The sequence below is a fragment of the Phaseolus vulgaris genome, chromosome 1 (genome assembly GCF_051622355.1).
Source record: "Phaseolus vulgaris cultivar YP4 chromosome 1, ASM5162235v1, whole genome shotgun sequence".
In the NCBI taxonomy this organism is placed as follows: Eukaryota; Viridiplantae; Streptophyta; class Magnoliopsida; order Fabales; family Fabaceae; genus Phaseolus; species Phaseolus vulgaris.
In genome coordinates this window covers 7,363,487-7,378,737 of record NC_143498.1, presented here as the reverse complement: position 1 = coordinate 7,378,737, position 15,251 = coordinate 7,363,487, and the positions used below count along the sequence as shown (strand labels likewise).

The 15,251-nt window shown below is 35.7% G+C and overlaps 1 protein-coding gene across 1 annotated transcript; it reads right to left on the bottom strand.

Moving 5' to 3' along the window:
* Positions 1 to 5,590: 5,590 nt before the first annotated feature.
* LOC137813357 (putative 2-oxoglutarate-dependent dioxygenase AOP1) lies at positions 5,591 to 8,381 on the bottom strand. Its single transcript, XM_068615543.2, has 3 exons — positions 7,901 to 8,381; positions 6,732 to 7,062; positions 5,591 to 5,975 (listed from the first exon to the last, which is right to left on the bottom strand). Exons 1-3 carry the CDS (start codon positions 8,278 to 8,280, stop codon positions 5,730 to 5,732), a joined length of 957 nt encoding a protein of 318 aa, XP_068471644.1. The 5' UTR covers positions 8,281 to 8,381; the 3' UTR covers positions 5,591 to 5,729.
* Between the last annotated feature and the right edge of the window lie 6,870 nt (positions 8,382 to 15,251).

Below are 15,251 nucleotides of genomic sequence, written 5' to 3'. Positions count from 1 at the left end.
CAACAACTCGCAATGTGGACTCGGCAATCGGAGCAACTCGGATGCCGAACTCAAGGAAACGTGGTCTCTCTGCAACTGGAGACGCTATTTATAGCATTTCCCTCTCACCCTCATCCGTTAGATTCCCGTTCATCCTACGACCTATATTAGCCGGAAGTCGAAGCGTCACTTAATCCACACCGCCGGATCCATCTCCGCCGTCTTCGACAAAAAGCGAACGTCCTGTCATTCTGTTACATTTAATGCCTGACACCTCGAAAGGCACAACAATCATTATGACTCTTCGACATTTATTCACCTCGAGCCTGGGGGGCAAGTGTACCGGTAGGTACCCTCTCCCGCCCGACCGAAGGAGACACCAAGAAGGAACGATCGACCGAAGGAGAAGAAGATCGACACGTCAGCAATTACACTACGTCAACCGACCGTGCCTGGGCCCCATCTCTCCACTCAGGTACATTTTTGAAAAACAACAAATATGTGAAGCTTAGTATTTTTCCATTTCAATTAATATCTAAAACTCCTTCCATCTTTTCTCTTCCTCCACATTTTCTGGAGGCTCAATCTATTATATTAATAAGTTTGAGAAAAAAGTGTAAAAAAAATATATAAATATATAAAAGGATATTTGGATTATTTCAATTCATTTATAAAGAGACACTTACATATAATTATGTTCACAAAATGTTCATCCTTAAAAAATAACAGACAACAACTAGTCATCATACTGGTCATACCGGAAGGATATGTCCAAAGGTCATAAAGTCGAGAAGTCGAAAGAAGTAAAGAACAAGAACAAAGTTAGTGAAAATCTTGCGTGAAAAAATATATATGTGTCACTTTTAATAAGAGACATGTACAAAAGACAAATGAAATTAACTAAGTGTTGGAAATCAATTAATAAACGATAAGTAGAAATTTTAATGTGATGTTACAGACCCAATAAGCCTATTAACAAGTAGTATAAATAGATAGAGTATTTAGTTTAGTAGTTTAATTTTTTTAATGAGTTATTAATACAAAATATTGACTTAAGCTTCGGAGAATTCCTACCTATACAACACCTCATACTGAGAGACCGGAAAATAATTTCAAAAACACGAGTAACCGAGAGAATGAGTTAACGGAGAAAGGAAGAAGAAAAAGAACAAAACAAGGACGGATTCTCGTAAAGTTTGTACAATTACACAACCTATTGTTTGTCCTTTCCCAACATGACTAAATTTTCATCCTTATGACAATTCTCAAAGAAAAGATGTTATCTCTGTGACATTGTCAAGCATCACCTTATTAAATGATCAACCAATAAAAACAAAAGTAGAACTCCTTCATGATTAAATCATCAAGGCACATTGTCGTCATCACAGGTTTCCATCACTTAGACATTGTATTATGCAAAATTTTCCTGCATGATGGATGACTCTTCTGTTTTGATCTATTCATCCCTGCAATTAAGAAAAAGAACCAATCAGTACCTTTGTACATATAGAAAAAGGGAAACTTGATGGGAAAAACGCACGCGGAAGCAACACACATAATCACGAATCAACTGCAGAAAATAAACAACACAGGATTTAACGTGGTTCGGTCGCCAACTACAACCTACATCCACACGGGCAACTATTAGGTTTTCATTCTATCCTGTTGCACACCAATTACAAGTACAATGATCTCTTTAAATAGAGATTATAAAAGGGACACAATGATTAAGCTCACTCACTAAACATGGTGTCTAGTCAATCCAACCCAATTGGTCATGGCTTCATACCCAACAATCTCCCACTTGAAGCCACAGAAAAATGTTTACATGCGCTTCAACTGTGTACAATAATTAAGCCCACTCATTAAACATGGTGTCTAGTCAGCCCAACCCAATTGGTCTTGACTTCATACCCAACAATCTCCCACTTGAAGTCACAGAACAATGTTCACTTGCGCTTCAACTGTGTACATGTATTTCTGTAATCTGTCGACGGAACTCAATGTTCCACCTCTAGTTGCTACTAGCCTTCTTAATCATCTTGAAGACTTCATTGAAACTCCCATGAGTTTCAACATGTTCGTCATGACTGAAACTGCCACTGATCCATCCTCTGTTCCTATCGGCTCCCACTTACACGAACTACCGGATCCTGGAATAGCCTGAGAACAAACATACTTCATACGCAACAAGAAATTTTCTAGAGATGTTTCAACAGATGGAATACTGGTTCTCCTAACCCCTATCATCTAGGAACCTCAGTTGAAGCACGACCCGTGCTCCCACTGCCATAAGTACCACTGATTGGTCTACCTGAACCTTTCCATGCTCGTTCATTCTGAATCTGACCTATGGCTCTGAGTTTCTCTCTTGTAAAGACAACCCTCTTTTGCCCATGAGATTCTGTGAACCTGACTTTGTTTATCTTCCGAACTAGGACAATCACTCCCTCAGATGGTAAGCCGACCATATACAACGAACCTCTCTTTCTTCCGCGGGCCATGACAATATTTCCCTTGACGAATTTTCACTATTGATTTCCGAACGAACTTCACATCATGTCCCTGTTCGTCCAACTGCCTAACAAAAATCAAACTTTTCGTTAAGCTTGGAACAACTCTGACATCCTTCAAAGTCCAGAAACCGACTGGCGTCTTCAACACTATGTCACTCATGCCCGTAACATCAAAAGTTTTATTGTCTTATAGTCTTACCTTTCCAAAGACTCCTTCTTCTAGTCTTGCTCCCACTACCTCTGATATTTCTCTTACCTCTGATGGCATTTAGTGATTCACTAGATAATTCTCAAAACTCCTTCTTCTGACGCCCTTGCCAAGAATGAGATCACAAATCTTCTCTAAAGTGAATCCATCGGGTCCCGCTAAACTGGTAACTGCTGTAACCGATCTGGACCAACTGTCAGGTAATGACGATATCAGTAGTAAAGCTTGAACTTCATCATCGAACTTAATGCCCACTGACATAAGTCTGGCTAAGATCGAATTCATTTTAGTAATGTTCTCAGTAACTGAATTGTCTTAACTTCGTGTCGTAGCAAAAAGCAGCCACACCCCGCGCTTAGCACTACACAGTCACTGCTACACTAGCAAAAAAATGCACGCACCACCCTACGTCTTTCGTCACTGTCATTGCACTGTACCTCCGTGTCATCTCGCTTACCGCAAGCACCTACACCTGTTCGTCGTGAAACACGATCCGCCGCCTTACTGGCGCACTTTGTCGCACTGCCTGGACACGACCCTACTCTGAGCAAGCCACCTGCACAACGTCACGAGCCGTCACCACTCCTGCCGCGACCCACACCACTACACGTCTCACTACTTACTGCGTGCACCTGTCGCGAGTCGCAGATCTGGGTTGTGCGAATCTTGGGCCACCGTGAAACCCTAACTTTGAGACATCACTGCAGCCTCTATGAAACCCTAACTTTGGGATGCTGATGCCGCCTCTGCGAAACCCTAACTTTGGGACACTACTGCAGTCCTTGTGAACCCTAACTTTGGGACACTGTTGCCGCCTCTGTGAAACCCTAGCTTTGAGATGCTACTGCAGCCCTTGTGAAACCCTAGCTTTGGGACGCTGCTGCAACCGCAATTTTCAAGTCTCGTCGATTAATTCTGCTGATCGGATTTCTACTGTGTAAATGTACCAAGCTCTGATGCCACTTGATAGGAAACACGCATGCGGAAGCAACGCACATAATCACTAATCAACTGCAGAAAATAAATAACACAAGATTTAACGTGGTTCGGTCACCAACTACAACCTACATCCACACGGGCAACTATTAGGTTTTCATTCTATCCTATTGCACACCAAATTACAAGTACAATGATCTCTTTAAATAGAGATTATAAAAGGGACACAATGATTAAGCCCACTCACTAAACATGGTGTCTAGTCAGCCCAACCCAATTGGTCCTGACTTCATACCCAACAAAACTCCCAACAAATTTGTGTACTGCTCAAAAGCCTAAACAACTGTTTAAATACAATTAACCTTTCAGCACCTAAAGTCCATCCCATGTTGCCTTACCCTCGAAGTACCCACTTCTGCTAGCCCAAAAATATTATTTTTTTATACTTCGGATACATGTTATAGGACACATGCACCAGCCCGAATATGAAAAAATTGTCTTTGAAATTTTGTTTGTTATTCATGCTTATGCTCTTAGTCCTTTTGTTTTAAATACTTCTCACCATTATCACCCACGTAACTTGAGCAAGATTGTTTCAAGTTAGAGATTATATTTTTGTAGATAGATAAGGATAGACGTCGTGTTTACATGTCTCGTGTTGTCTTCTTTAAAACTCACAACATGAGTGGTAGGCTAAAGGACGTTGTTGTTTTTGTATAAGGATTGAGCTATGTCTGAAATATCTTCATTTTAATTCATTCTTTTTTTGTCGATAAAAAAAAAAACAACTTTCCAAATCATTTTTTTTTATGTGTTTAAGTTTCTCATTCTCTAAAATGAAAAAAAATTGTTCTATGAGACACACCAAATTCTTCAAAATCCATTTATAATACATGTTCCAAACAGAACATGCTACTTTGATTCATAGATTCCTTTTCTAACCTACACATAACACAACAAGTTGAGGACTATAGGTATATCTTTTTTCTTAAGATTGCCCTTTGTGGCTACCTATTCAATCTCAACATCTGAGCGGCTTTAAGGATTACTTTTACTTTCCAAATCATAGTATAAAATTCAAATATTTCCTCCTTATATCATTTTTATTTATATTTTTGTAAGTTGATATGACAATATAGCTTCCTTCCACTACAAGAAAATCATGAAATAGAAACTAAATTTTAGAGACCAAAATAATTAGTTGCAATAGTAACTAAATTAGAAACAATTTTAGAAACTAAAAAAAATGGTTTCTAAATTAGTTTCTATTATTGTTAAATAGTTTCTAAATTGGTATCTAATTAGCAAACAAGGTTTTTGCTACCAAATTTAGAAACTAAATAATTGGTAGTTAAAAACTTGGTTGCTAATTAGATATTAATTTAGAAACTATTTAACAATAATAGAAACCAATTTTTTTTTTTTAGTTTCTAAAATGGTCTCTAATTTAGTTACTATTGCAACTAATTATTTTGGTTTCTAAAAATTGATTTCTATTTCGAGATTTTCTTGTTGCACTATTTCCACTTCCAATTATCACTCCCATCTTTTAAATGTTTATGATTTTCTATCTCTTGTAGAAAATTGTTTAATGATTGTAATTTCTATCGAAACCGTTGTCTCCCCGACCTAACCTCATATCCACCTGTCATTCTCCCAAACCCCATCTTTGAGATTTTACCATGCTTATGATCACTATTATTAAATAACTTTGGATACCTTATTGTTAAAGAGTTTTCTCCAATCCATTACCTACATTTCAGCTAATACTATTATCAAACCAGTTATCATTATTCCCCGCTCCACACTCCTTTTATGTCTTCCCACCAAGCAGAACCATTATTGCTCTTGTGAAAATTCACTTTTAATCTAGAAACAACTTCAAAGCATCTTAAAATCATCACGTTTTGAATGTTATCCTCACATATAAAAAGAGTATGAATATCACGTATATTGAAGCATGTTAACATTTATTATATCTTTAAAAACAAGAGTTTACAACATTGGAGAACTACAAGAAAGCATAACTGTTATTAGTGAGACATAGGACTGAGATATTGATGTTCACATGCAAAAGCAATTAGTCCTATTTATGAAACACCAGCAAAGACATCTAAAGCATTGTGATGGAGAGTAGAAACAAAGTATTTGAAGTAATCTCCATAAGTGAATGGCCTGTAACGAAGAGGGTGAATGTTGTCTTCCACCAACTCAGCAGGCACCTCAATCTTCGTCTCCTCTTTTGGCACTCCAAATAGTGCAATCGAGTATCTCTCTTTTCCTTCTTTCATCATAACTCTGTGTGTGGCAGAATGAAGTCTCCCATTGCTCCATGCCTGTGAATCAATCATAAGACAAAATATCAATTATCTGAGCAATGCTAGCAAGAAGCAAAATCTGGTATGGAAAGGTGTTTGGGCATCTGTTATTAGGTGTATCTAGGACCAAAGGAACCTGATTGTATTTAAAAAAAGGGCTAGTAGATGCGGAGGAGGTGTTTCAGAAGGCTCAACTCAAATCCTGGCTTTGGATGAAGCACAAGATGCATTCCTTTACTTATTCCTTCGTAGACTGGATTCTTAATCCAATGCTTTGCATTAGAAGTTATAATTAGGACTCCCAGATGCCAAGAGTTTTAAGACTACGGCCTATACTGGATTTATAGTTGGTTGGAGGTGTTGGTGGGTTTGTCACGGCCTGCAGCTGGTGCAAAATGGAAAGGACATATGTGCTTGTATGCCAGGGAGTCAAATGGATTGTTAAGGACATGATGGAAGATTTTGTTTTGATGTGTCTTATAATAAGACCAATAGAGGCAGGGTGTTTTTGATGGTTTTGTAGCTGCAGTTTGCAGTGCTTATAGCATTCCAATACGAGCACGATGCTAGCTGGAATAGGATGTCTAGCTTATGCAGCAAACATTATCTATCTATTGTTTCTGGGGTGTTTGCTCATCTCTTTTTTCTTGGAGATTCTTAGTGTGATTTGGTTTATGTAAAAGGGTTGGGATACCCTTTTGTATCCCTCTTAATTTAATTTTATTCTTTGCTGATAAAAAAAAATGAGATGAACATGAACATGTGCATGCATACCTTCAATACGTCACCAACGATGACCACAAAACCCTCCTGGGGTATCTTCACTGGAACCCATTGGTTTGATTTGGTCAGCACCTCTAGACCCTCCACTTGGAATTCGCACAAAATGGTTAAGGCACTTTTGTCTGTGTGAGGCAACAGTCCAGTTTCACAAACTTCACTATTTTGGCCAACTTTGTACTTCATCAAACGAAAATTACTACAACTCTGCAACTCCTGAATCTCCGAACTGTATTCCTTGGGAAGCCCATAACCCTCCACAATCATCTTCAGAACCTCTAAACTCAGATCAAGCAGCTTGGAGCTCATCGAGTTCAATGTCTCACTGCATACATAAACAGACACCAACCCCAGATCACGTTAAACCCATCTATCAAACTAATCAATGCTCTATCATAAGGAATATTTCGTTTAAAATCAGTTTACCTTGACATAACAATAAATATAATATCTTAGTTTTTAAGAATAGTTTTGCCTTAAAACAACCCTTATATCTCAGAAATATTCTATAAGAATTAATAAAGTCTAATAATATTCTATAAGAAATCTCAGTGCACTGATTCTGGGACGTGAACTTTTATCACTTATGGCATAAACTCGAAAGGCCACGATTCAGTTTACTATTACCACTTTTGAGAAAAATCAAGCTGAGTTAGATATAGAATAAACTCTCTCTATATCAAGAATGAAACCAAATAGTTGAGTGCATGTTTTGAATTGCTTTTTCTAAAGAAAATGATGTTTTAAGGGAAAACTTCTCCTGAAAACCTCATAAAGGTAAGAGAAAAATTAAAAGTTTTTTTCAAAACGAGTTAGTGTAAGCATCCCTCGGGTATGCTCATAGAGAGGTTCTAATTAATTTATGAAAAAAAGACCAAAAAATAGTTAAATAAACGTAAAGAATGAAAAGCACTTAAACTGACAAAAACAGTCAATTTCAAACTGTCATGCACTATATAATTTTATGGCTAATGGCATCTTGAAATTCATATCACTAGTTATAATGATATCTCAGCATCAGGTAGAGTTCTCTTATTAGTTAACAACATTTAATAATACTAAGAGTATAGAACATTTCTACACTCATCTGAACATAAATCATCGTTTTGAAGCATGATAATATGTAACTGAAGGAGTGAAAAGTTAAGGTCTGAATAGTATACCAGAAAGTAGGGTTTCCCTGAGGCCACATGAGGTTAGTGAAGGCCTGAGATGTTTGAGGTAAAGGAGCATCATCAATTCCAAAACTTTGACTGAGAGGAATAAATGGACATTCACTATTGTAACCCCTATAGGGCTTGGAGCTTATGTACTTCTTCTTTGTTTCTTCAGGCAAATCAAACACCTCTTTCATGCATAAAAACATGTCATCTCTTAGACCCTTTGAAACCTTATCATCATAAACCATGATGAAGCAACCATGGCTCTCACAAGCATCCCTCACTTTCTTGCTCATCTCTCTCCATTCCTCACTACCCTCTTTCTTTCCCAACTCCACTCCAGAAAACTCCAGACATGGAATCCTCAAACCCTCACTTGTCATGATTTCTTTCTCACTCTCTTAAATTCTCTGTCTTTCTATGTCTTTGTTGTAAAGTTCTTGCTCAAGGTTCGGTATTTAAAGAGAGTTGGTCACACATAAGCATAGGTGCGGAAAACTCTATTTAGGGAATAGAGAAAATGAAAGAGATGTATTTAGTGTGGTCATAAATCAAATTAAATGTATAAATTCAAACATTGACTTCCAACGCGTATATTTAATGACAGCATTTATAATTATCCATCATTAAAGAAATCATTTATGAGAATTTAAAACAAAATACACGTTTGTATACTTTATTCGTTCTCATCAAATTCACTACTGCAAGAAAAAAATACTTTAACATTACAAGAAAATCATGAAATAGAAACCATTTTTAGAAACCAAAATAATTAGTTGCAATAATAACTAAATTAAAGACTATTTTAGAAACTAAAACAAAAATTGGTTTCTAAATTAGTTTATATTATTGTTAAATAGTTTTTAAATTAGTATCTAATTAGCAAACAAGGTTTTAGAGACCAAATTTAAAAACTAAATAATTGGTAGTTAAAACCTTGGTTGATAATTAGATACCAATTTAGAAACTATTTAACAATAATATAAACTAATTTAGAAACTAATTTTTATTTTAGTTTCTAAAATGGTCTTTAATTTAGTTACTATTGCAACTAATTATTTTAGTTTCTAAAAATTGGTTTCTATTTGATGATTTTTTTTTAGTGTAACGACGGTTAAAAAGATCATATAAAAATTATTTGAGAACTTTCGATATTTTGGATATTGTTATAAATCAATAGTTTATAAAAACATATTAACGACACGTGTAAAAATAATTATTATTCTAAAAATATTGTTGTATTATTGTATATATATTCTAATCCTGCATAAAATATCAAATTTTCAGAACAATAATGCATATAATATCATAATTTAAACATGAAAGACTACATACAATAAATTAAGTACATATTAGATTCTACAAAATATTCCACAATATATGAAAAAGTTCTATATTATTCCAATCATTTATCTATCCTAAGGTATTATATATGGTTACAAAATATTTTTACTATTTTGTCTTTACATACTCTAATGCTTCTGAATCTAGTGGTTGTGGGTCATTGAAAAATTGACATTTGAAATTTTTTTGACTTAGTGCATGAATAATAAACCCCAAATTTTAAAGTGGTTGTATTGACACTACAAAAAAAATCAGTATTATCTACGTATTTTTATCCACAGATCTGAATTCGTAGGTAAATTTAACATTACCTACGGATATTACCTACGGACAACATTACATACGGATATTACCCACATAACTGAATCTGTAGGTAAATTCAGCACTACCTACCAACTATTACCCACGGATATCTATTACCTACCAACTATTACCCACATGTCTTTAAATTAATAATATTAACACTATTTATAATATTTAATAATATTAATAATATTAATAATATTAATAGTATTAATAGTATTTAATTAATAATATTAATAGTATTTAATAATACTTAATAATATTAATAATATTTAATAACATTTAATAATATTAACTGTACTGGACAGAGTGCTCAAGGCTCAATGCTCGGGGGTCGGATCTTGGTGCATGGTGTAAGCAGGTCAGCTCAGCTGTTGGGCCAAGAAAATGGGCCACATGGTTGGACACAGTTTGGTCAGTATGTCATAATTGAAGTAATCTTTTATATGTAAGCATAAGGCTACTAATGAAGGATATTTGTGAACATAGGAGTATGTTTAGTATATGTGGTGTCTAGCACAAGTAAAATGTTCTCTTTAAGCCAATGTGTGTTAGGGCACGGTAAGTTTTTTTTTTTATCGGCAATAATTAATAAATAAAATAGAACCACTTCAGGGGTGGTTCAACCCTTATACATATAACGTTATACCAGTTCCAGCTACTAACTTCCAAAAACCAACCCAACTCTTCTTACCCTTAAAAACCAAGCAAAAAACCTCAAGAAACTAACCTCGTACACTCCAAAGGAGCCAATCAGAATAGGAGAACGAAACTAACCGGGAATTTGTTGAGACCCAAGACCATGCCTTTACCTGTGCCAACGCAAAGACCTCATACTCGTCTACCACTCCTCTATTAAAAATTATACGATTCCTGTGGCTCCAAATCTCACTAATCACCCCTACCCAGATCGTGTTCCAAACAACCAGACCCGTCTCCGAAGGTAAGCTCAATCTAAATTGATCAAAGTTTAACCTTGGCTCAATATGAGTCACAAACAGGATTCCTAGCCACTTAAAACATACACACCAAACACGCCAAGCAAACAAACATCCAAAGAACAGATGGCTACTCGACTCCTCCTCCTTCCCGCACAACACGCACTTCAAGCTTTCTAACTGCACCCCTAAGATTGACCCTAGTAGCAAGCTTGTTTTCCATCACCCTCCAAGCCAAAACCATTGCAGATGGAATTGCCTTACTCCTCCACAACTTTCTAAACATCTGCGAGGAAACCACCTCATTATCCTTCCTGATAAGGTTGTAAGCAGAGCTAACTGTAAAAGACTGAATACCCCCACCCTTCCAAAACCATCTATCTGTCTCTCCTATGACAACCTCAACCCCAAGCAGGAGCTAACTTAACTGATCCGCCGCCGACTTCTCCCACTCGAAAGTCCCCAAACCCATCTCCCATTAGACCAAGATCCAAGTTCCGACATTTTTGCGTTTTTGTTAGAGCTAATTGAAAAAAGTCTTGGAAAAACATTCTTCAACGCCTCACCCATCAACCAGCTATCCTTCTAGAAATAAATGTCCTTCCCATCACCTACCTTCCACTCAAAACTATCTTCGAAACATCTCCCCCACCCCTCCGAAGACCAAACTTCCTTCAAATCCTTCCACCAAAGAGAACAACTCCTACCATTACCTGCCTCTCCCGGATATCTCCACCCACCGTACTTAGAAAAAATGATTTCCTTCCAAAGGCCTACCTCAACCGAGCCCAACCTCCAGATCCACTTAAGTTGCATGTATAATGCGTAGCGCCACGCTGAGGGCGCCTACTTGAAACAGATTGGACCCTTGATGCTGGTACATGAATTGGTACCTGGTGGTTATTCTGTTAAGGTTTTGTGCACTCCAGTGAGAGAATTTTGTTCGGTTGCGGCACTAAGAGAGTATGCCCCTAAACATAATATTTTCCTGTTGAGTATGCTTTCAGTTGAGATGATATTCTCCTTATAGAAGTTGTTACAAGAGGTAGGCTATAAAAGGGACTTGAGATCCCAGGTAAAGGTACATTGTTTCTAAGACTGAAACTTTATTTCTTTATAAGCCCTATATTGACGTGATCGTCGGAATGCAATCAACAGATAGGATCCCTTCTGTTTCAGCGGAGCCGCGTTCAAGCGTGACAAAGAGAGGTGTAGTTTCCGACGGAGATAAACGGAGCCAAAGCTTGTCTTCGAAGTCAACCGGTGACTAGGTCAACCGACAAGAACATTAATATAGTTAATAATATTAATATTATTTAATAATATTAATAATATTTAATAATATTTAATAATATTTAATAATATTAATAGTATTTAATAATATTAATCATATTTAATCATATTAATGATATTCATAATATTTAATAATATTAATAATACTTAATAATATTAATAATATTTAGTAATATTAATAATAATAATAATAATAATAATATAAGCATATTGATAATCATACTAATAAGTATAATAATAATCATAACATGACAACAAAACTTGATTAGTGTAATAGTTAAAGCTTCTTTGGTCATTCCTCGAGACTTGGTTTCGAATCCCACATGTTGCAGTTTACTTCTAACTTTAACGGATTTTGTAGTACAACGGTACATCACTATGGCTTCCAAAAACATTTGCATCTTATGGAACCTCTACGACGGTTGTATCTAAAGTTGTAGCAACTTCCACCAATGCTACCATATGATCATCAATGGAGAATTTTTTCTTTTTTTGCAAAGGCAGTTTTGTCTTAGGTTCCTGCTACTCATCAACAAACAAACAAATAATTAAATTAGTTATAATATAAAATATTTGGTATATAATCCTATTAGTGCAAAAATATATCGTAGAGTATGATATAGGTCTGACGAGATGTCTAGGTCAGGCAATGAAAGTATGTAATGCCTCTACTACAATTGTCACCTCTGATGTTGACACAGGAACTACAACATCACCATAAAGGACCTTCTCCACCGTGACCTTTATCAAATTAAAAGGAAGAGGCACATTGTGTAACATTGTCTAGTTGAGCCAAAGTCATCCCCCGATAGATCAATCGTTGAATAGCTCCCTTTAATGTTGACTCTCTTAATAGGAGGCGGGTCATCTTGGACCATAGTAGGTGGTTGTTACGAGATTCCTAAACCCTCCCACCATTTTTCAAACTCTCTATCCATCCGTTTATTAAACTCCTCTATTAAGCTTTCTTTAATCTCTTAGGTTACCTCCACCTTTATCTGTTTCCGTAATTCTAGTAAATACTCTCGGTTAGGTTGACTGAACGAATGTTCCTTGTTATGTGAGGGTATCCAACAACACGAACATGTCCAGGGTGCTCAGGTTATCAAATAGAAACATTAAGAATATCCTCATGACCATATGGATTAAAAGTCCCCTGTGTTGTTTGTTCAACAAGAGAATCACACAACAACTGAAAAGAAATTGTAAAACTTCCACACACAATGAATTTAAAATAACATATAGAGAACATATTTCTTACAATTCGTTCAGTTGTTCGTTGTGATTCCTCAGAAGTCCATGTCCCTGATGGCTTTAGACGGGCACTCTTCCATTTCTCATGTCACGATGGTGGGGATGGAGGGTTCAAAGAATCTACATTATTCCCTTCCTCAATATAAGCGGAAAGTGCTTTACTCTTTTGTTCAACCAACTTCTGCTTTAACTTCTTATAACCACCACGGGACAATAAGTGTGGGGTCTCATTATGTGCCTGATTAGATTGTGCTTTGTTTTGAACATCTTATCATCAACATTCAAAAGTTAATAATACGTTAATATAAACTACATCTAAATAAAACAAGTGATATTAACCTGTCATTTCTCAGTTTCTCGGATCTTCACAAACTGCTGCCAAGTTTCTTCATCAAGGCATGCATATTTTGTACAAGGGTTTTCTCCTTTCCTTGCACCATATATATAAGTTGTTGTCAATTCTGATTTAAACTGACAAAATATGACACTCACTGAAGATAGAACCTTCACTCTCAACGTTTCCACATTCAGGATATCGTAATGTGTGTACATTCCACATTTGGGATAATTAGTTCATAATAAACTTCATATTGAACAAAGTATAAACAAACGTCAGATTAAACAAAGTAAAAACAATTACATACCAAAATATCTTTCCAAATCATGTTTCTCTCGTGCTCGGTGACATTATCCCAAGAATCAGTTAAGATAGAGATCCTTTCACAAACAACTATTCTGAGATAACTGCTAAATTTTTTTGAATTTGGCCTAGTGGCCACACCAGCATTGACATCAATAATCAATGGCATTTTTTGACCTTTATTTATCTTCATACACATAGTATTTAATCTAGTAGGTCATCTACCAATTCTTGAACGAGGAACTTCATCATTATCCATGTTCCTGTTATCAAACAAATATGATAAGCATTAAGAATATGAAACATAATAAAAATTCTATATTTTAAAACTAAACATGAAACATATTACATACAAATATATATTCCATCATCACGATCATTTCGAGTTGCATGTACAACATCACCAACATCCTCGTACTCTTTATTGATCGTCATTCTTGTAAGTGATTCAATCTCACAAGTGTCATTATGTTGTTTTTTTACATGTAGCACAACAAACCAGTTTTCAGAAGTAGGAACTTGGATATTGAAAGCTTAGGAAGCTTGATATACCATTATGAATGTTTCTTCATGATAACCTATCTTTCGAAAGTCAACCAAAGTCATTCATGATTCATCAACTTTGATACCAATCTTATTGTCAACCCACTTGCATTTGAAAACAGGTACAGTAAAATTGGTATAATTAACTTCCCAAATCTCTACTTTGACACCATAACAAGGCATTGATCCCACAACAGAATTTTGATCTTTTGAAGTTGAAAAGTACATGGACTCTTCCTCCAAAGTGACTCCACTATTTTGCATTGTACTCCTATCATCTCAAGACTCTGTTTAAAACAAATAACCATTTACTTCATAGCCAGAACAACATAAAACATCAAACTTTAGACTGTTTGCAAGATATGTTAATGTTTCAGATACTGATGGATCCTTCATGATTTGTTGCTTAAACCATGACATGAAAGTTTTGTTATGCTCAATTAATACCCATTTTTTTATTGCCTTAGATTCTTATATTTGACAATGTTTGTGTGTATCTAAATATGGTAACACCTCACTAGTGTTATTCAGGATATACAAATGTTCTTGCAGAACCTCTTCTGTAGATTTTCTTATAACATGAACATCTTTTGAAGATTTACTTATCAATCTACGAGAGTGCCAACATTTTTTAGGAACTCCTATAGATTTGGCTTTTGACAAGTGCTCGGAACAAAACTCAATAGATTCTTCTGAAATGTATTTTTCAATAATGGAAGATTCCGGACGACATTGATTCTTCACATATCCCTTCCAAATCTTCATGTATCGTTCAACTAGATACATCCATCGCATATAAACTGGCCCACACGATCTGATTTCTCTTACGAGATGAACAACCAAATGTACCATGATATCAAAAAAGGATGGAGGAAAACCATCTCGAGTTCACACAAGATAACAATAATTTCTTCTTCAAGTTCATCCAACTTCTGAGAGTCAATCTATTTACTACATATCGAATTGAAAAATGAACTTAGTTGAGTGATTGTATGTCTAACATTTTTTGGTAAGATTCCATGAATAACCACCGGTAGTA